The 22,444-nt window shown below is 40.5% G+C and overlaps 1 protein-coding gene across 2 annotated transcripts in view; it reads right to left on the bottom strand.

The window, feature by feature from the left end:
• Positions 1–21,651, bottom strand: part of KIAA0232 (KIAA0232 ortholog) — a 62,494-nt gene extending 40,843 nt beyond the window's left edge. For both annotated transcript variants that reach the window (XM_056489155.1, XM_056489156.1), the window contains exons 1-2: positions 21,424–21,651; positions 3,277–3,780 (exon numbers count right to left, since the gene is read on the bottom strand). In XM_056489155.1, coding sequence (XP_056345130.1) covers positions 3,277–3,507 — 231 coding nt within the window. In that variant the 5' untranslated portion in view covers positions 3,508–3,780; positions 21,424–21,651. The remainder of the gene's footprint in view (positions 1–3,276; positions 3,781–21,423) is intronic.
• Between the last annotated feature and the right edge of the window lie 793 nt (positions 21,652–22,444).

Genomic DNA, 22,444 nt, shown 5'->3' with positions numbered 1-22,444 from the left:
CTTCAGAGTTACACTGGAGAAACCCACAGAAGACTGCATCAGAATCAAGACCAAAACCCACATATTAAATATTACTAACAGAGCATAAGGGAACATCCTGCTTATTCTGAAAAATAACCCTGAAGATCTAATCAATCAAGACTCCCTTAATTAATCAAGATTCCCATATTCTTTTGAAATTCTTATTTTAACTGTAAACAGAAGTGACTGATAACGTGACAAGTGATATCTTAAATTGCTGTATATGCCTAGTAAGATTGGGAATGGCTTTTTAAACTTGTTTTTGATTCTATATCTTTTGCTACTTACCTGATAGAACCTCAGGCCAGACTTCAGAGTTCCATTTCCCTGCTACACCTGATGACACCAGAACTATAAAGAAAGCACTGAAGGAGGCTCCCTGAAGTAATTAAAACAGTGCTAATGATACCATCAACATTCTGAGGTGGAAAGATCTTAATGGCCATCTTAGCTTCAGTCAGCAACATTTCTAATGAAGATGACAGTGTCTATAAGACTTCCTAAATTAGTCCTCAAAGAATCACGTGGTCTGCCCTTCCAAGGGAATACATAGACAAAATTATGTAGCACCCTACTGCATCTCAAAAACCTCCAGCAACAGGGATTCTATCACTCCTGAGGAGGTTGTTTCAGTGAATGACTGTTCTCACTACAAGAAAAAAGAAAAAGAAAAAAAATTCTCATATCAAGATAAAACTGCTCCCAGTGCAACATGTACTCACTGTCCCTTGTCTTCTCCATGTGAATAGAGTACTTCAGTCTTTTTTGTAGCTGTCCTCTAAGTTGGAGAGAAATCATTGCAATAAGCCCACTATTGAGAATAGCTCTTTCCATGAAAATTCTCTTATCTATGTTAAGAATTAAAGGTATGACATGGGAGAAAAAATTCCTGAGATGCCAAGGACCAAGTCTTCAATGGGAATTATTCTGGGTTAAAGAAGCTCAGCAACTCTAAGTATTTTACTCCTAAATTACTTCTCATTTAGGTATTTAATTCCTAAGTCAAGTCTTCCTTGACTTCCATTTGTAAACAACACTAGTATATATTTTCCCCCTTTGCCTTAACATTGTGCCCACCACCAAAATTGGATTGAACTTGCTTATACATAAATATATATTTTAAAGACTTTCTTGTTTCTGAGTAACTTCAGTAAACCAAAAGTAATTTAAAATGTCAGGCGATACAAAGAACCAGTAAGCAGTAAGTAAAATAAAAATAAATTTAAAATCAATAATAAATAAAAAACAAAACAAGCACATGTGTTTAAAGATTTCCAGTTTTGTATGTAAGAAATTTGTACTTGCAGGCTTTATAGACTAAGCTATTTGAAAAAGGAATTGGAGCAGTATGTTTCATAACAGGTGCATCTAATCATTACTGCAGAACACAATCCCAAAACTAAACTGATATTAGGTCTCAAAACTGAGAAAATGGTTCTTTGAAGTAGGGTGAACAAATGCAGTAAAGTATGTTATAAACAGGATCAAATTGGAGGAGGTGGGCAAAAAATCTTTCAGCTTCAAAGCCCAATGTTGTCCAGAAGACATCCTGTACATTGGCACTACAGTACCCGCTCAGCAACACAGGTTTTGGCTACCCTGTCAGCATGTGGTATTCTCCCTTTGGCTCATTAGGTTCAGATAATCAACTTGGAAAAAGAACAGACACATACCTTAAAACTCTGTTATCAAACCCACAAAGGATCCAGTTAAAGTATCAAAAGGAGAAATAAACTGAATGAGATTTTCATAATAAAGTTACCCTGCTTCTTGCAAAGCCTGATAAAAAGAAAACTAATTTTGGTATTTCAGTAATTTGAAATATCACAGTAGCAACTTCAAAGTTATGACCGTGGTCAGAAATGGACTGAAAAGAAACATGTCTTCATTTTCCTCAAGGCCACTGGCCTATCTCTAAAGCTCCTCAAGTTCTCATTTGGTTTCAGTTGATTTCATTTTTAATGTCCTCATCCCACATGTTCTTTCAAACAGGTTTTGGAACCTTTTTCTGCGCCCTTCTAAAACATAGCCATTTATGTCTGACCAAGACCTACATGTTAAGGTGCATTCCAGAAAGTGTTTACACTGGGCTTTTTATATTATTATTATTAATCATGGGGTTGTTGCTGATGTCACCTACTGCTGCCAGATACACCTTTGAACAAAAAGAAACAAAAAAGCTTTTACAGATACAAGTTTTCTGGTTTGCACAAGGGAAGCAAGAAGGCTTTTATGCACAGTAATGGCTGCTAAGAGTTCAAAAACTGGCAGCATCTGACATGAATCTTTTCTGCTTCAGTTACACTTACATCTATCTCACAATAACTTGCTCTGCTCTTGCTGGATTTTTAAAAAGATAAACCAGCTGACAATGGAAGTTCTGAATCAGTTAGGTTGCAATGTCTGAAGTATAACCAAAACAACAGTAATGAAAAAGGACTAATAATTAAGCTATCGAATAATAGGCATTTGCTTTCCTTCCTTCCCACTGTCACCACAGCCACCTTCTAAGACAAAGTCTATGTTTAATAGCATTGACATCTTTTTCTGAAAACACTGTCATTTCTGTGAGTCCTGAATTTGTAAAACCCCACTGTTTAAAATATTTCTACACAGATTCATGATGCAGAGAAATAAAAAAAATAAATTAAAAAAAAAAAAAAAAGAAAAAAGAAAAAAGAAAAAAGGTATCAAGACTGAACAGTTTTAGGGTCACAACTCTCTTGCATGCTTTTTATCAGCGTTCAGCATTAGCATTATTTTGAAGAGATTAATAATGTATTTCAAATACCTGGACACTAAAAGATACCTGGGGGGTGTTTATTCTTTACTGAAAATAGCACAACATGAACTCCATGGGAAGTGATGAGGGGTCTACAAACTACTGTGGAGCTGGGCAATTAGACAGTTTACAAGAATTACATTCATTTACTAATGTTTCAATATTAAATCAAGCTTATAATCACAAGTAGTGATGGTCTCCATTTAGGACACAGACACTCCAGTGTTATCAATTCTGATATCAATTGTAGCTAATGTGAAAACATTGTTTAATATAATTGCCCATACAGCAACCTAACTACATTAATCTCAGTTCACCCATCAAATCTGACTCCTGTGTCGTTTATACCCTCCTTCCACCCACACACTTAAAGACAACTACCCCCCATCTGAGGCATACCCAGGTATAATACACAAAACATAACTGGTACAAAAACTCACTTTCACTGGACAACATCTAAAATATGTAAATACCTGTTCCTGCAGGTCGTAGTCATAGCTATCATGCAGCAGAAGACTGAGGACATACCGAGTATAAATCATGGCATCAATGCCACACTTCTCTAGCTCTTGTCCCAGCCAGGTCTGCACTGGACCCAAAGCATGTAGCAGAGACATTTCAGAAACAGATACAGGGCCTGGATAAGAGCTTGAGGAGCTTTCAGATGGCAAACCATCCACAACAACTGTACAGATAGGGCGCATGAATCTAGGTGGTTGGCATCCTTATAACGTGAAGCATTTTCTGTAGTTGGTTTTCCGTCGATATCTGGAGGTGATTTTCACTCCAGTAAATAGGAGAGAGGCTTGACTTCTAGGACAATCATTTATATTTCCTGGCTGTTAGCCGACTAGAGACGAACATCACTCTTCAGGCATGACCAGTGAATAAACTAAATCCTAATAGCAAACACATATGTAGATGTGTTTTTCTACCTTAATTTCACATTGAGGCCAGATGCAAGTCCCCAGCAGGACCTATAAAGAGGAAAAAATGATAAGTTGTGACAATATGTATCCATAATGAATAATATTAAACAGTGAAAAAAAACATCCAAAGTAGAAAGCAGTCATTTACATACTGCTTACTCCAAGCACGTTGTACATCTACTCAGTGCCATTTTGAAGAGTGACAGGAATTATTCAAGTTTAAAGGTGACTTTTAGAAAAGGTACATTTTACTGTAGGAAGAGAGACTCTTTCATCAAAGACTTCACAATCTGTCGATTGATATGTATGTCTGACCTAGATCTATGGGAAAGTGGAGATTTTATTACTTTCACTATCAGCTGAAAAAAGAGCCATTTTCATAATAAAAATCTATGTTAGTTTGAATAAAGACTGTATATTTTGCATCACTAGAAGACAATATAATCCTACTGTTTCACAGTGATACCCATTTCTAGAGTAGAAGTGTTTTGGTTATAAAACATTGAATTAATGAAATTCATCCAGGAGTTTCATAAATTCTATTACTCTATAGTTACTACTACCTTCAGGTTCAGGTTTTTTGGTGGTAGTGGGTTTTTGGGTTGTTATTTTTTTTTTTGTTTCAGTTATCTGCCTTGTTCCAGGACAGTAAAACATTTTATCATCCAAAATCTGTCCTAATAAAAATGTAAATCCCTGAAATATCTCCCAAAAATTTGAACAGAACATAATTTATCTGTGCCAAAAACTAACATTTAACCCTCTTTATACAAAGCATACACCTGTCCTACCTGAGAGCTTAAACTCTAAACCATGTCCTAAAATAGACAAACTATCCTAAGACTCATACCACCCAGAATCACAAATCAATCTTGATAAGCAAGGGGCAGAAGGTGCAAGCACCACACACGTCAGCATTCTGCTCTCAAATGCAGAAAATGTCAGCCCAAAAAAGGCATTTTTGGATTGGTCTACTTATCAACCACATGCCAATCTGGCATTTGTGTAGCCTTCTTTCTCCTCTCCAGCCTCTTAGCATGAGAAAACAAAGCTCAAATCCAAGCAGGAAACATCCCTTCACTGAAAGGAAACAAAATAGACTCAAGTGACTAAGCAAAATCTGCTGTTTTGTTTCAACCCCAGTGCAAGATAACCAACACACAACAGACATCACCTAATACAACTATCTGAACTACATACTGGGGGCAGCATTTCATGTGGGCAGCATGTGTTTTGTGCCCAAACAAAACTGACAGTCGATACACATCAACACAACAAAAGATAGTTTTTAAGAGCTTTCTTTACACCACCACCCAGGTACAACTGTATAATCCAGATTTTTCTGAGTCCATTGCAGTATCACCAAAAAGAAACCCATTATGATCAGCTGCTAATGAGTTCACAATACCCCTTCCCTCTCCTAAAGTGACCTTACTGCTCTAGTTGCAGTGTTCATTTTGAGAAAGGGGATAACACAACATTATTCAATCTTGTTCAGCAGCATGTTTCAATTACTCAGATAAGCACAAATAACAGTAGGTAGAAACATGCTGCAGTGTACTGGAGGTTACAGCTCCATCACATAGAGAACAGAAAGTACAAGAAAAGTGTAGTATTGTGACCCAAGGTAGTCCAAATCCAAGAGCCACAGGTCCAAACTATTAAGAAGTCCACACTCTTAACTGTTGAAGAACAACATTCCAGAAAATCTGTTTAGTCCTGTTGACTATCCACAGCTCAGCATGTGATGAATGCTCTCCCCAGGTCATTGCCACAGTCCTTGCCACCCCTCCAATTTCTATACCTCATAGATATGGGAAAACTGGCACTCTTCATTTATTTTTTTTGAGACATGGTGCAGAACTACCTAAAGGTTCAAGGGAATGGGAGCCTCAATCCATCCCACTGCTACCAGTTTGATGCCAGAGCCACCAAAAGATGCTCAGAGCCTGAGAAGGGATTGCAGCACCTGAAGAGCAGCACCAAGGAACTTCTGCCTCTCCAGCCAGTAAGTCAGCTCCATTGGGAGCCCAGCTAAAATGCCTCTATGGAAACACATGTAGCAAAGACAATAAAAAAAAAGAAGTTAGAGACACGCACATGCCTGCACGGCTATCATCTTACTGGCATCACTAAGACATGGTGGGATGAGTCCAACGACTGGAGTGTTGGAATGGAAGGATACAGGGTGTTTAGGAAGGACAGGTACAGGAGAAAAGGAGACGATATTACCCTCTGTGTCAGTGATTGCCTGGAGTGCACGGAGCTCTGCCTTGGAATGAAAGAGAAGCTGATTGAAAGGTTATGGGTCAGGATGAAAGGGAGGGCACAGACAGGTCACCTTGTACTGGGGGTCTGCTACATGCTCTCTGCCCAGGAAGCCTGAGCTATGAAGTCCTCTACAGACAGATAGGAGCAGCCTCACATTCACAAGCACTGGTCCTCGTGGGGGACTTCAAACATCCCCATATCTGTTAGAGGGACAAAACAGTAGAGCATAAGCAATCCAGGACCAGGAGGTACCTAGAATGTCATGATGGTGATACCTTCCTTCCCCTTCTAGTTCTTCAGAGAAGCCAACAAGGAGAGGTGCTGTGCTGGGTCTCCTTCTAACCAAAATGTTGGGAGTGCTGGGAATGTGAAGCTCAAGGGCAGCCTGGGCTGCAGTGACCATGAAATAGCAGAGTTCAAGATCCTTAGGGCAGCAAGGGTACACAGCAAGTTCACTGTCTTGGACTCCAGGAGGGCACAGTCTGGCCTTCTCAGCGATCTGCCTGGTAGAGTGGCCCAAGAAAACTGGTTAATATTGAAGGATCACCTCCTTCAGGCTCAGGAGGGATGCATGCCTACCAAAGGAAGTCAGGCAAAACACCAGCAACCTGCAGGGTTGAACAAGGAACTCCTGGACAAACACAAGCAGAAAAATGAATCCTATAGAGGGTGGAAGCAAGACAGGTATCTTGGGAGGAATACAGAGACATTGTCCGAGCAGCCACAAATCAGGTTAGGAAAGCTAAAGCTGTGATAGAATTAAATCTGGCCAAGGACAAACTGATGAAATGCATCCCCAAGCACTGAGGTGCTTGGAAGAAAAATGGGGACAGACTTATTATCAGGGTCTGTAGTGACAGGGGTTTAAACTAAAAACTGGTAGATTTTGATTGGACATTAGGAAGATATTTTTTACATTGAAGGGGTGAGACACTGAACAGCTTGTCCAGAGGAGTTGTGCATTATCTATTCCAAGTATTCAAGGTCAGGCTGGGCAGGGCTTTGAGCAACCTCATCTAATTAATGAAAGATCTCCTCACCCACAGAAGTGAGTGCTGACGACCTTGAAAGATTCCTTTCAACTCAAACCATTCTGATTCTATATGGCAAAGCTTCTGGATACTGAGTCACTTCAATCAAAACTTTGACATATTGTTTAGCTCCTTAGTAAGGACTGATTTTATGCTTCAGCTTTTCCCTGAATGAGATGATAATGGGGCCTCTCTTTTCTATCCTAACACTTACTTAAGTGAGACATTTGAGAAATTCAGCTCTTCAGGTCTAGGCTAACAAAATCTGACTGACTTCAGATGACCAGTTAAAGTGTGTCTTGCTTTTCTTAAATGGGGAGGAAAGGGAAAGACAGCAAGAGAGAGACAGATTATAAGAGGAATTATGAAATCAGACCACAAAATTTTTGTAATTTGTTTTGCACTCCAACTTTTTGGAATATCATATTCTATTACCTCTTTTAACATTGTTACATTATATAAAACCTGGAAATCTAAACAAATTTATTAAATATTATTTAAGAGTTCTCATTCTATAACTCTCAAGTACTTTGTTTCACAGATGGTCTTAAACATTTCTATTATGCTTTAGAATTAACAAAATTTCATACAGTGTATTTTTACATCCCAATACTAGAGAGACTTTCCATATCAAATTAATACAAGTCACTCAAAGAGCAAACATTTTTGCTGAGAGATGTGAGGCGTGATTTTAGAGATAACACTTTCTGTCAAATAAGTTATTATCCCTCTTAAATCTATTTCACACTGTCTCACTAAAAATAATTTTTCCATCCTCACAAGGCCAGGGCTAATCTGAACAGAGGGAGCACATTACAGCCTAAATAATTAGTCGAAGGCTAGTTATTTTAACTAAGTCAGGAAGAATTCTCTATTTCCAGCCATGAAATGTGACAGATAAACATGCCTTATAACAAGAATTACCAAATAAAAATTTAAACACCTGTATCAATCCTTTGTGAAAACTACTTATTTACCAAGTAAAAAATAAGTGTTAAAATTATTTCAAAATAATTTCTCCTTACTCCAGTTCTTAGTATAATTTTTCCTATTAAGTAACCTTCAGTTTTTGCAATACTAACCAACGACCTTAACAAGGTCACACTAGATAAACTGTCAGCAGCTTAACCACTAGAGGCACAAGAGCCAATCTATGAAGATTCTTCTAAAGGAGTGAAAGGAGTGAGAACACAATATTGTATAAACACTCCGATTTTTCAACTAATTCTATCTTAGAATACATGTATTCCTCAAAATTCTATTCAGTGTGATAGACACTAAATACTCTTCTGATCTACAATAGACAGCAGAAGAAAATAACTAAGCCTTAGTCTGAGATCCAGCTATGGCAAAGCAACAACTTTACACAACCTATAGCAAGCAACAGAAAGGAGGATCAATGATATAAAAAGTGATGCTGAAACTCTCCAGGTTTGTTCCTGACAACACAGCTGCTCTTCCATGGTAAATAACCTTTTTTGAAGACTAAGTCATCTAGTCTTCCCTGTAAAATAACTGGAATATGGGTACTGTCATAACAAAGAACTTTATTTTTTTTAAGTGTCTTGGTAATACAATAATGAAAGCAACATAAACAATTTCTTGTGGTATTTGTGTCTATGGGATACAGGATGACAGAATAAAATCAGAGATTACCAAAGAGTGCAATAAAAGAAAGATATAATTAAATCACACTTCAATGAAGTTTGATACAAACACACCAAGAAAGTGCTAATGTATGGACTATCAACAGAAAGATTAACTAAAAGTTAATGCCAAGCAAGACAGTTACATGTATTTAACAGCTTTTTTTCTCCATATTGTCTTCCATACTGCTAGAAAACAGTAACCAAAGCCAAACCACAAAAGCCACTGAATTAATCTAAGGTAACATGATCTCTATTTTATCAGCACCAAGAGGCCTCTGAAAATTGTGTATCCATGCAGCAAGGTCCCAAACCAACATTTTTTGTAAAACAAAAAAACCCCAGAACAATACAATGATTTAACAATCTTTCAAGTTTTTTTGAATGCCAACTTTTAAACTGGCAGAAGATTTTGGAATAAGAGAGTAAAAACTACACCCCTTACAATCATCTTATCAGGAACTAAAGGTCCACAGACAATGTATTGGAGATCATAAAAGGAAGCAAATTGTCTGCAGGCTAAAATTCACTACATTGGGGTCTAAACCATCACTAGAAAAAAATGTTACTGGATTACATACTGAAAGAGGTTGAAAACTAATATGCTGCTACTAATTTGTATAATCTGTCCCTAAAAACTCAAATTTACTCTTCACACATTTTGATAGACTTCTACAGAGAAGCCAATCTCTTGGCTAATCTATAGATGCTACTTTTCCTTCCTTCAATTCCCAAAATGGAAAACATCTGTGTTTCCAGTTCACGCTGCCTACTGCTACATGTTAACAATTAGACCCAACACATTCTCATACAATAGTTAAGTCGAAACTGCTGTTTTATAAAAAGTTTCCTCTATTATTCTTTGAAATACACCAGTGCATTACAAAGTTTAAATTAACAGCTCACATTTCAAAATTTTCTTCTCCACTTTGACTGTACAATATTTATTCAATGAAAAGAGAAAAAAATGGGATTATAGTTTTTTTTTTTTAATGTGGATAGAAGTGTCCACATATCTTAACCAGGCCAATGTTTTTTAAACTAATGCTTTTTCACAGAATGGTTTTATTAAAAGCAAACAATATGTCCTCTCTCTGGCAACTACAAGTAGGAAAAAATATGGAAATTCTAATTATATTAGAAAAAACCAAAAATTTTATCAAGTTGATCAGCAACATACTAAAATCACGTACACAGTGCAGTACATTTCAGTCCCACTGAGAAAACTGATAGTCAAAAGCATGACCACATTATAGGATGGCAACAGAATTTCAATTTGTTCTTATGTATTATGGAAGAATCTGCAATTTTACCCTAATTTCCTTTGTTTCTTTCCACAAAAATGCTGAACAAATCCTTAACAGACAAATCAAGCAGCTATGCACTGGGAAAGGCAGTGTCAAAGCCCAAAACCCAAGCCTATTTAAAGTCTAGCAAACAATGGAATCTGTGTGCTTAATAAATTTCACATGGTCTTTAAAAGACATGTGAATTCAGAAGCAAGAGAAGTTGTTATGTTTTAACCACATTCCTTGACAATCTAAGAAATCTGGCTGTGTAGTCTTCAGAGCAAGGACAGCCTTTTTATGCAGTGGTGATGTTTGATGTTACTGCACAACAAACAGCAAGAACAGCAGCTTGATTCATGACCAAGGCACTGAAACTACAGAAATATTGTTCTGCCATGAGAAACAGATAGAATACCTGGCTGGAATCAAAGCACTAGAAGTGGTCAGAAGCATAAAAGCAGCTCTGTGAATCAACTTTAAATACACATAGGTTCATCTTTTTTAAAGAAGCATTACCAAGAGGTGCAAGAGTGATACAGTCTTATTCAGAGTGGATTTATATCTTATAGAGGATTGATGTCTAACAACGATGAGTTTATGGTTCTAGGGTTAACTCAAGTCAAAGAACCCACAGGGGAGACAGAAACCAGTGTGTGGGTGTTACTGCAGAATTTTTTTTTTCCTTGCAAATCTGCAATCTTATTTTCATAACACTTATCCAAATGAAAATCTGAAGCTGCTAATCCTGTATAAAAGCTTAATGGAATTACTCAAAGGATTCATGAGCTACCATGTAAGCCTCAGTTACTTAGGTTAGCAAAGAAAAAGAACAGATATAATCAAGATGACACCAGGGGAAGTCACTAGCTCAGTTCTGAAGGATTCTGCTCTGGGACCTGCAATACCTGATAAATTCCTGAGTGGGCTGGAAGATGAGATGGGTGACACAGTTTAGAAGCTACCAAACGACAGCAAGTGATCAGGGATAGTGACTACAGCAACTGAAAAAATACAGAAGGACATTATGAAACTGCACTGGGCAATAAAAAGGTAAATAAAATTCAGCATAGGCAAACTTGAAATGAGACAGAGGGGCAATAACCACCTGATGCTATTCACTCATAAATCAATAAGTTGTAAACTATTAATCTATGTCTCTCCATGGATAGAGACTGACTGTTCAACATCTATTTTTTGTTACTAGAAAGCACTAATGAGTTAGTAAGATCTACATACAAAACTTCACACAACAACTAGTAGAATTCCTTGCAAAAGATACCAAAGACAAAGGAAAAAAAAAATAGATGGCTTTCAATGGAAATTGAGTAAGAGATCCCTTGAAAGTTTTCAATTAGACAAACCATATCAGGGTCAGAAAATCCCCTAGGCTGAAGATAGTCTATGGCTGAGGGAGTATTTGGGTGAGGTATCACTCTCCCTGTACTTTTTTTGTCCTAACTGCTCCTTTAGAGATGATGTTGCAGACAAGTACAGGGCTTGTCAAAGCCTTTGTCTGAACCAGTACAGCTGTTCTTATAAAACATTTATGTTTACCATCATCCACGAACAACACTTCTAAAAACAGTTGCTGGAGGAGTGTAACAAGCTGATCCACTCACAGGGCTGCACATTATTAATACACACAAACTCTGTTAAAAGATGTGCAAACATCAATCCTGCCAGGGAGCAAAAACTGAGCTTTGGCAAACTGTTAAGGGATGGCAGAATTAGCAGGTGAGACACCTGCACTAGGGGGGTCAGCTGCATAACAAAGACCCCAAATTCTTGTCATCTGTATATTCTTCACTTCTGCAAAATAAATATGTATGTAAGCTGGAAAATGTAAAACTTTTAAACTAAGAAAAAAAGCCAAGACAGAAAGGGGAAAATCAGGACCTCAGAACAAAACCTGCAGATGCTGTGTACACCCCAAAAGTTCAACATTTCATACAGTTGCAAGATTTGAATATGCCTTCACAAAAAAGACACTTTTGGAAACGTTCTCATTATATACAGCAAGCTTGTAAAGAATCATCTCTGCAGAGTGGAGACTTATTAAGTGGTCCTTCAGTATATCTAATATGACCTAAAAAAAATTCATTAATATGCCTAATAGTTGGCAAGTTTTGCAAATCATGGTTCAGTGGGAGTCTTGATAATTTGGGAAGAAAATTTTATATTCAAGATGGAAGTATTCTTATCTCATAACATCACTCAAGAAACTGTTTCAAGAGGTCATCTCAATATTAAAGCTGCATCAAAAAGAAACCAAAAGCAAGCACTTCATTATGCAGCACACAGATCTCATTTCTATTTCAATACACAGAATGGAGCTCAGAGCATTTCTGACAAAACAAAACATGACAAATTAAACATTCTCTGGTACCACAGATTATGCAATTGCACCAGATAAGTTTAAGTATCACACATCTGTAACCTGCAACCACCTCAACCCAAAGAACTATAGCTCAAAAAATGTTGCTATTTAAGAAGAACTTAAAACTGTTAAAAATATCTCCACTGTTCAGATTTAAAAAATGGGAAGACATCTGTAAATTGTCAGAATCTATAGAAGTGAAATTCTGCCTCATTATTATCAAATACCCAATTTAAGAATTTGTCCAAAACGTTATCCAGCTACCAAGAGAGTACTAATAATTCCATTCTGTCCTTAAAAAACAACAAACATAAACTGACATGAGAAAATTTTTTTCCAATTTAGTTTGTTACTGTCCACACTGGGTTTTGAACCAAATTTTACTTTGTTTAAACATGACTACTTTTTTAAAAAATCTTAGCTGAAAAGGAAAAATGTACACATATAGCATAACTTACATTGTATGGTAACTTTTTAGAAGTTTAAAAATACAAATCAGCATCTAATGACAAAGAATTTAGGTAAATATTTTTTAGGTAATTGCTAAAAATAATTAAAACAATGTCACACAAAAACTTAAAGGAATTACTACTGCTACCAGCACAAGTACCAATATGCAAAAATCAGAAGTGGCTTTTTTTATAGCAGTAGTAACTAACTTTCAAGAGAACAACAGCAGCAGTATTTTGACAGAGAAACCTGTGTGGATGACTTGAAGGTGAGTTAGTGTAACAGGAACTGCACCACCACCGCACATTAGCACCAAGAGAGGACAAAACATTCCACTGCTTCTCTCATCCTCCCCTCCATGTTCTCACCCTCTTGTCTTTGTACTTAACACATCTACTGTGTGGTCACAGAGATGAACTGCATCAATTTTTTGCTCCAGATGGAAAGATTTAATTTCTGGTAAACTAGTCTTCAAAAAATACAAATCAGTGATCAACTCGCTCTCTCACCATGAAATTTCTGCATGTGGCATAAGAGACGAGGTGGGGATGCCCCTTTCAGCAGCAACCCACTATTAGATCTACTTAAAATAACAAGAAAACATTAGGAAGGCAGAATGCAGAAACTACATTTTAGCTAATTCAAACCCAAGTCTTCCAGTCAAAGATTATTCTTAGGGATGTGAAGTATGGAAACCAATCCAGGTACTTCAATAGGTATGATATTTACTTCCAATATTTTTACAGAAATTCACTAGGCACCCATGCAACCATACCCTGTACTTGTAACATTCAGCAGATTCAGTCTCAAACAGTAGCCTGTGATGACAAAGAAATTACTGGTTCCTTCACATTTGCTGAGACAGAGGCAGTAACTAACCAAGAATAGGGTGGATCACCCAAGTGTGGAGAACCCAAGAGAGCATGGTGGTGGTGCAGAAGGCAGCATGTGCAGACCTCAGAAACACTGAGGAATTGCCTCACTTCATATTTTACCCTCCAACCATCAGTGTAATTTCAGTACCACTAACACCAGCTTTCAGATCTTTCTGCTACATTTCTTTTACCACTGAAGACAGTGGTAGGATTTAATTTTTTCAGTTTAAACTTGCAGATCTTATCAGTGAACCAGAGCAATGCCAGAGACACTTATCTTGCTCTCTCTTGTTTACCTCAAGTCTATTATACAGGGATTGGCTGGATGAGTGCTACTGGGACTGAGAGATCCTGGGGAGAAATGCAACTTCAAGGAGGAGATAGCTATAGTCCTTTCTGTTCAGTCCCATGAGAATCTTCACATGGACACTATTTATCAAAAGTAGTATCTTTTACTATGTACACAAGCAACAGACCACACATCATTGATTACCATCATACTTCAGTAACTTCCTCAGATTTAAGGAAACATAAATGAAGTTAAACAACAAAACCAAATGGAACTGCAGTCACACAGATGCACATACTTTGAGTTCACCAAGACATTTATCTTCAGGATTTCTGGCAAGTAAACTCTGTACACCTTCTACTCCTTGTGTCTCACTGTATTTACTAGCTTTTGTATCACCTAGAATACATGCAGCACTTAAAAACACAATCAGGGTGCAGTCAAGTAATGGAAAGACTAGATATATGCTCTTGACTATCTGATAATTTTCTTTCCTGCCCTCCTGATGCCCTTTATTTACTCAACTTTTAGAGCAATTTGAACTATCTGCTACCAGCAGGTACTTGCCTGTGTTGGAAATCCATTCCCAAGTGGGATGCTAATGCTTGGAGGCCCATGCAACAAAGTTACACGTGTGCATTTAAATAGACATGTCAGCGAGTAGACACAGGCACCCACCCATGTACCCCAACATGTTGCAGAATCCTCCTCCAGGCACAGGCAGCTAGCAAGTGACCCAGGCCACCACTGGGATCAACCCGATAAAATATTCAATGCTCTTCATATCAGCTGGAATCCAGTGGCTACTCTTGTAGTACAACCATATAAGAATTTATTTCAATTAATATACAATTTACTCTTAGCCACACAGTGCATCTTTCAGCTGGGCAAGGAAAAGGAGAATGAATTATGAATGCCAAAGATTCAACCACCAGTGTTCATTTAAAGGCTATGATATTTGTCCTGCTATTTATACTTCCAAGGTTAATAATCCAGCTGTATATAAATAGCTAACTAGTTAAAGACCACACTATATATTTTACTCTGGTTTATTAGTTTCTTTAATTTGTATGAAGGTCTTTAGAAAACATAAACAGTAAGTATTCAGAATACTTGGTCTGCAGCTCAGGGAGTTAATTACTATCTTGTTGAAAAGCTTTAAAATAGCCTCATAAAGAGTTTAAAAAGTAATATAACTTCACCTAATTATATAGTCTTTTCAATAGTTATTTTAATTTTTAAAAGTTTCTATAAATTAAGTTGGAAGCCATATATAGACAACATTTTCATTAATAAGAGTATATAAACTTACAAGATGTGTCAGCCACAAGAGGTTCAGTAACCACAGAGTTCTGACAAGTTGAATTTGCAAGCTCTACAACTTAAACAGCTGAGAAGATACTGACTTTACAGCACATTAAATATGGTAGGCACACAAAGGAAATGGTTTCAGATACTTTTCCCCTGCTCCTCTACCACCTCTTTTTTATTCCAAAATGTTAGTAAATGAACTTCTATCTATTTATGAAATCGAGATCCAAAGTAAGATATTCTGAAAGTTTGAAGAGAACAGCAAGTCAATATAAAATAATTTATATTTTAGCATTTAAATGAATTTGCATAGGCATTTATTTTTCAGTTTATGTTGTAAGGCTGCCAGGCTGCCTTTTTCCACAAAAACGCTGGTGAAACTTGCTACCATATCTCCACTTTTATGATTAAGTATTTTATTTAAAAACACTACATATTAAAAAAAAAAACTAACTGAATAGGTAGGACAGTTTAATATTGCTCTTAAAATAATACATTTGCTGCTTGATGCTTCAAATGACAGCTGAAAAGGTCATTCTACTGAAATGCAACCAGAAAACCCCTTTAAAAAACAGCAGGTCAGCATTACATTAATTCTCTTCAAGGAAGTTACTGTACTGTTAACCAAGGCATTTATTTCACAATTCAAGAACAAAGTTACTAAAAACTGGAACTCTGAGGCTTCTCTGAAGTCTGTAAGATATTCAGTTAGAGAGGCTGGTGAAAAAAAATCATCTACACGTGATAAACTAATATCTGAACCTACAGAGACATTTTCAAACTTTTGTGTCACCTCACACAATTCAACATGACTTCCATCAAAACTGCTATAAAAACATCAATAAAACAAAAATTACTAAAGATAATTCAGTTTCACTGTCAAATACAAGAGGTGAATATGCAGCAGAGTGAACTTCTACCCCAGAAAACAGAACCAGTAGAGGAATTCACTGAGCAGCAGTCTTCAGCTAATTAGTAACAGTAATTAGCTCAAAATCTTCAGAGAGCAGAATCAAATATCACGAAACAGTAAAATGTTTTCCTGTACTTTTAAATGTAAAGACATGAATCCAACAAATAACTGAAAGCTGGCTCCATTTCTTTCAGGATATTCCAGTGTCCTAAATACAATGCAATGCTTTAAAGTTGCACATCCACCCAGCCAGAGTCTTCAAATTTGTTTCAACACCTTACAGTGTTACAAGGATCTAGCGAGAATTAATTGCTAATCCAGGGGCAGCAATAGCATTACTGATTTCTTCATTAGTGACTCTTCAAGCAGACCTTTTCCTTTAGGCTAATAAAACACTTTGTTTTCTTAAAAAGTACATGTGATACATGCTAAATTAACAAAATAACTTACTGAAATCAATCTGTGTATGTTTCAGCATGTTTTCCCATTTTACTGCTGAGGTTGATTATCTCCATCTAAGTCCTGACTACACTAACATTACCTGGAATAACCCTGCAGAGGATATGGATCTTGCAACTCTGCTCTGCTGCTCTGATGTTAAGGCTGTACCATCTTATGACAGGTTGCTTTATTTTTCCTGGCCTTCAGCTACCCCCAGTCTCTTACTCCCTTATCTCTCTCTCTGTACTTTCTTCCACAGTCTATATATGCAAAATCTCATCAGCAATGCAACTGTCTCCCTTTAGAACTCTCCTACAACCAAGCTAGTCCATCTAACCAAACCATAAAAACAAACTCACACAATTTAACAACCTACAAAAGGGATAACAGCTACTGCTTTCCATACAGCACCTTAAACACAAGCACATGAAAATGAAATTTCACTGGAATTCACTCAGTGGTACATCTGATAGAAAACTGCATGCAGGTCTCTTTTTTCAATCCTAGCCCAGCACTCTATCCAGCAGACCCTGTTCCTTTGGTAAATTTAATAGTAACTAGAGGAAGATTTTTTTAAAAGCTGTAAAAACCCCACAAAATTATTCATATTTAATCCCTGTTACAATTTATTTATTAACAAACTTTTGCGAACAGAGTATGAATTTTCACATCCAATCCTTTCTGGAATAAGGCCTAGAAAGTTACAGGTACAAGTAACATTAGCATGGACTGCATATTTGAAATTTCTTCCTCAATACAGCAAAACCCAGAAATTTAAACATTCCCCAAATCATATTAAAAATGAAAATCACTACAGCGAGCCTGAGCCCAGACGTAGCAGGATATAATTAAACTATTACATGTAATATCAGAACCAAAAAACATGAATTTAAATACATAATAATTTAAATTTCCACACTAATATAATTAAACTATTCCATGTAATATCACAAGAGTGAAAAATGAATTTAAATACTTTATTATTTAAATTCCCACACTACTGCATCAGAAATAAATCTCTTGGAAAGACAGGTTCCATATGTCCTCTTTGGTATCAAAGTTATGAATGGAATTTAAATACAGAAACAAAACAAATAATGTATAGTATTATGCAGGTAGATCTAAACATCCTGCACATGAAATTATAAAGGAAGTAGATTATTAAAAATTTAGAATACTCAGTAGCTTACAACAGAGCTACATAAACAGCTGCTAGTAAGATGTCTGTGAAAGAATAATCTTTGTACTGAGTGTTTAAGATACTCAACCCTTCTCCCCACCCCCAACCACCTCTGTGGGCCAATAAAATACACATTCAATCTCTTAACATCCATTAAAAATGTACCCAACCAACTCTCAGGAAAGTAGAACAAGAAGCTTTTTAGTAAAAATATTATAACTAGCTCATTTAGATCTTTTTTTACTAAAACATTCTGACAGTCCTGCAGTTGACTAAAAAAAAAAATCTGGTAGCTTATTTCCAAATTAATAAAAAACCAAAATCTTCCTTCCAATGAATCTTCCTTTTGTCTGTGTATTGAAATGTAACTAAGCACACCAATACTAATTTGAACTTTTTTATTTTGTATCATGTCATTGTCTTTATTGAAAAAAATTCTTGGTGCAGGACTACGGGGATGGACAGCACAACTCATTTCTGCAATTATTTAAAAATTATCCAACCAGCCTGTCAGTTTTCTTGGACAAAAATTAAGGATTCCAATCTCTGTCCCACAAGATAGAAGAATATCCTAAAACCACAATATCCCAATAAACAAAACATATTAAATAGCTTCTACAAGATCATTTGTATTTCAAGCTCTATTAGCAATGCAGATAATGGGAATATTTCCTGCTACCTCTGCAACTCTACAGGAATTCTAAGACTGACGTTCACTACATTCTGCTTTACCAGACATTGTTGCCTATCCTATTACAGTACTAAATTGTTACTTTCAGTTATTAGCTGTTGCTTAAAGTAGAAGAAATTGAGATATTATTTTGATAGGATTCTAGCTAAGCATATAAAGTGCTTATTCTGACTCCATAATGCTATGCCTGAAATCCCTCAAGAAAATTCACCTGTGCAACCTCTTGGTTGCTTCATTCCCCCAATTTGCCTGGAAACAAGATGCTCAAGATGGATAAATAATGAAGTTTTGAGCAGTATTTAAATCTTCCTCAGTCCCTATTCTTGCTAAAATGCAGAGCAAAAGAGCAAAGGAAAATGCTGACATCATTTTACCTCTATTTCTCTTACTTGGAAGAATAACAAATAGCAACAACAAAAGCAACGGGGATTGCTGAAATATACCTATGAAACAGACATAATAAGGTAAGAGTTCAGGCCTCCATTTTTTTCTTCTCGGGTCACATATAGGTCTCTTTGAATCTTACTTTCCTTCAAATTCCACTGCTCATGACCAGCAAAGGTGGAGGGTGACATAGCCAATCCAAATTTGTAGAATCTATGGTCACAAAGGATCTTAATCCCAATGGTGCCCCAAAGAGACAGATAAAGTTCTGTCACTGTACATGTGTTAATATCTGTCAAGCAGAACATGGCAGGGATATACTGCTGAGGCTTTGAATGGCCTGTCTCAGGGTTTCCCCTATAACTGCCAAGTCCTTGTAAATAAATAACTTTATGAACATATGACATGCTACTCATTTTATTCAAGTCAGCTACATCTCCTCTTATATCTTAATGATGAAAAGAGAAGATTTTGATACCTATATGATACGCTTTATTGACTGGAAGAGAATGATTGTACACTACCATTTTAGCATATCCATACTAACAAGAGACAGCAGATGGAGGATTAGTATACAAAATAAAATCTGTAGTTACATGTAATCATACAACAATCAAGTTCCACGTAATTTACTTTTAAAAGGCATATTTTTGTCTTAAATAATAAAGAAAAATGTCAAGTACAGACTCCCATGGATTGTGAGGAGCTTGCAATACCTAGGGTTTAAGCACTGCAGTGAAGTACTTTTACACAATTATCTACTGAATCATCACGAGTTCACTTTAGACAGCTAAGAGACCAAAGGCGATCAGCAATTCCCGCTTAATTCCAGGAACACAGATGAAATATATGGTGTACAACACAAACTATAAACATTTTAAGGGTTTGAATGAAGAAAAGCAGCTAAACATACCACAGAGGCCTCTGATCCCAAGCTTATAAATTACAGCCCGAATCACTTATACACAGAAAACATCAGAATACAAGAATGCGTTTTATTTGAAAGGAAGGACAAGCAATTCATCCTATTTTCACCCTTCAGATCAGTATCAGGTACTGCAATGAGTAATTAAAACAAAGACAAGACAGGGAAAAAAGCACCGCGCTCTCCCTTTTCTCAAAGTTTCATAACACGACTCAATACGTGTATACTTTTAATCGAGACGACACGAGCAGAAGATGGAAACGAGCTTGCTGGAGCCAAGTGTCAGCCCGTGTCACTTCTGCATTCAGCTGTAACCTTCGCCAAACCTTGTCCCCCACCCCGCCCATCGCCCGCGAGAGGCCGCGGCCGGCGGTCCCGCCCCAGCGGCGCCCGGCGCCCAGCGCCCATAGGATGCGGCTCCCGTCAGTCTCGCATCAGCCCAGCTCCGCCTCCTCAAACAGCAGCAGCCCTAGCCTTCCTATCCGCCTTTTGCCTTCAATAGGCCCTAAAGGACAATGCTGCTGGGAGGAGAAAAAAAAAAAAAAAAAAAAAAGCAGAGGGGAACGATCCCCGCCAGATCGGCCCCCGGGGCAGCGCTGGAGCGCCGCGCCTCAGCCGGGGCGGTTTCCATCGGCCCCAGCCCGGCCCCAGCTCCCCCTCCCCAGTGCGCGGCCGCTGCTGCGCTCTCAACGCCCGCACAGGATAAAAGGTCACGGCGTGAGCACCGGCCGGGCCCGGCAGCGGCGCATCCGCGTCATCTCAACCTCGGGGTCAGGCGGGCAGGCGAGCTGCTGCCCGGATCGGGATCTCCCTACTGCGACCCGAACCGTGGCTTTCTCCGCTTTCCCGTCTGCAGGCGCCTGGTGACACCGGCGCGGGCCGGCACCCCTGGCGGGTGGGTGCTGGGTGCCGCCTTCCCCTCCCGCCTTCCCCTCCCGCCTTCCCCTCCTCTGCTCCCGGGCGTGACCCGGCCCGAGGGCACCGAGTCGCGGCTCCCGCTCCAGGCTGCCGCCTTCCTCCGGGCCGCGGCGCAAGCCGCTCACCTGGCGCCCGGTCCCGCCGGGATGGCAGAGCGCGGAGCCGGCGGCAGCCAGGGAGGGCTCAGCTCCCCTCCCGGGCAGCGCTCTGACCGGGGCACCCCGGCCGGGCCCCCGGCCCCGCCCCCGAGCCCTGCCCGCCGCCGGCCGGCAGCCGCCCCCCGCCCGGCCCCCGGCGCTCCTGTCACCCCCTCCCCGGCCCCTTCCTCCCGCGCCCCCCGGCACGCTCCCGCCGCGCTGCGCCAGGCGCGGTCCAGGAGCCGAACGCGCCGTCCCGGGAAAGCGTCCTCCCGGAGCGACCAGGCCCGGCCCTGAACTCCTCCTCTTCCCGGGCTGTTAGCGGGGAAGACAGGGATGCGCGGGCCTTCCCGGCCGGGTCCCGAGCCGCCGGCCCGGCGTTCCCGGGGATCCCGCCCGTTGTCCCAGCGCGGCGGCGGGAAGGAGGCGGGGGAGGGGAAGGGCGCCCGCAGCCGCCTCCCGGCTCCGTCCTCCCGTTCCACAGGCAGGGCGGCTGCCGCTCTCCCTCCCTCCCTTCAGCCCTGCCCCTCCCTCTGCTCCCCGGGCCCGCGGCGGGCATTTACCTGCCGTGGTGGCGCAGAGCGGGGCCCTGGGGCCTCTGGCAGCCGGAGGAGGCGGCGGACTCCGTCCCGCTGCTGCCGTCCCCGAGTGAGGCGGGCGGGACGGAGCCGGGACCTGCCCCGGGAGGCGTTACGTAAACCGGCGGCGGCGGCGGTTCCAGCGCCACGGGGAGGGAAGGAGGGAGGGAGGGGGCCGGGCCGGCCGCTCGTCACCCGGCAACGGGACTCAGCGCCCCGGCGGAGCGCGCCGCCGGCTCCGCCCCGTATCCCTCCGCCCAGAGGGCGGCCCGGATCCCCGATGCCCGAGCCGTGGGGAACGAGGTTCTGGAGCGCCGCGCCGGCGGGCGGGATGCGGGCCGTGACGGGACCGGTCCGCTCCGTCCCATACCCATCCCTGTCCCTATCGCGGCCGTCGGGCCCTGCGCCGGCCAGCCGCGTTCATGTCGCGGCCGCGGCGCAGGAAGGGCGGGGGGAGGAGGGGAAGTGTCCTTTGCCCTGGTTGTACAGCCTCCCGCCCGCCGGGCCCGCCGCGCTGTGCGCCGGCCTGCGGAGGGAGGTGGCGGCCGGGAGCGCCGCTCCGGAGGGAGAGCCGCCACCGCCAGAGCCACCGCGCCCCGGGAGCGCTGTGCCCCGGGAGCGGGAACACCGGGAGCGGGAACACCGGGAGCGGGAATACCGGGAGCGGGAATACCGGGAGCGGGAACACCCGGGAGCGGGAACACCGGGAGCGGGAACACCGGGAGCGGGAACACCGGGAGAGGGAACACCCGGGAGCGGGAACACCCGGGAGCGGGAACACCCGGGCCGGCGCGGAAATGCGAGGGAGGGAGCGGGGGATAATGATGGAGCGTAGCGGTGTTTGTCATGTGAGGTTCTTTTGAAATCCTGAGCGACTCCGAGGGCAAGGTTAGCAAATAAAAGTTTATTTTACTGCGCAATGAAAGCCCGTCTGGAAGAGAAGTCGTCTGTTCGAAGATTGTTGCCATTGAAAGTCGGGTTTAGTAGGTGAGCTCCTCGGGAGCCA

This window comes from Oenanthe melanoleuca, chromosome 4, assembly GCF_029582105.1.
Source record: "Oenanthe melanoleuca isolate GR-GAL-2019-014 chromosome 4, OMel1.0, whole genome shotgun sequence".
In the NCBI taxonomy this organism is placed as follows: domain Eukaryota; kingdom Metazoa; phylum Chordata; class Aves; order Passeriformes; family Muscicapidae; genus Oenanthe; species Oenanthe melanoleuca.
Note: the sequence above shows the minus strand (reverse complement) of the source record. Positions and strands in the feature narration are given on the sequence as shown.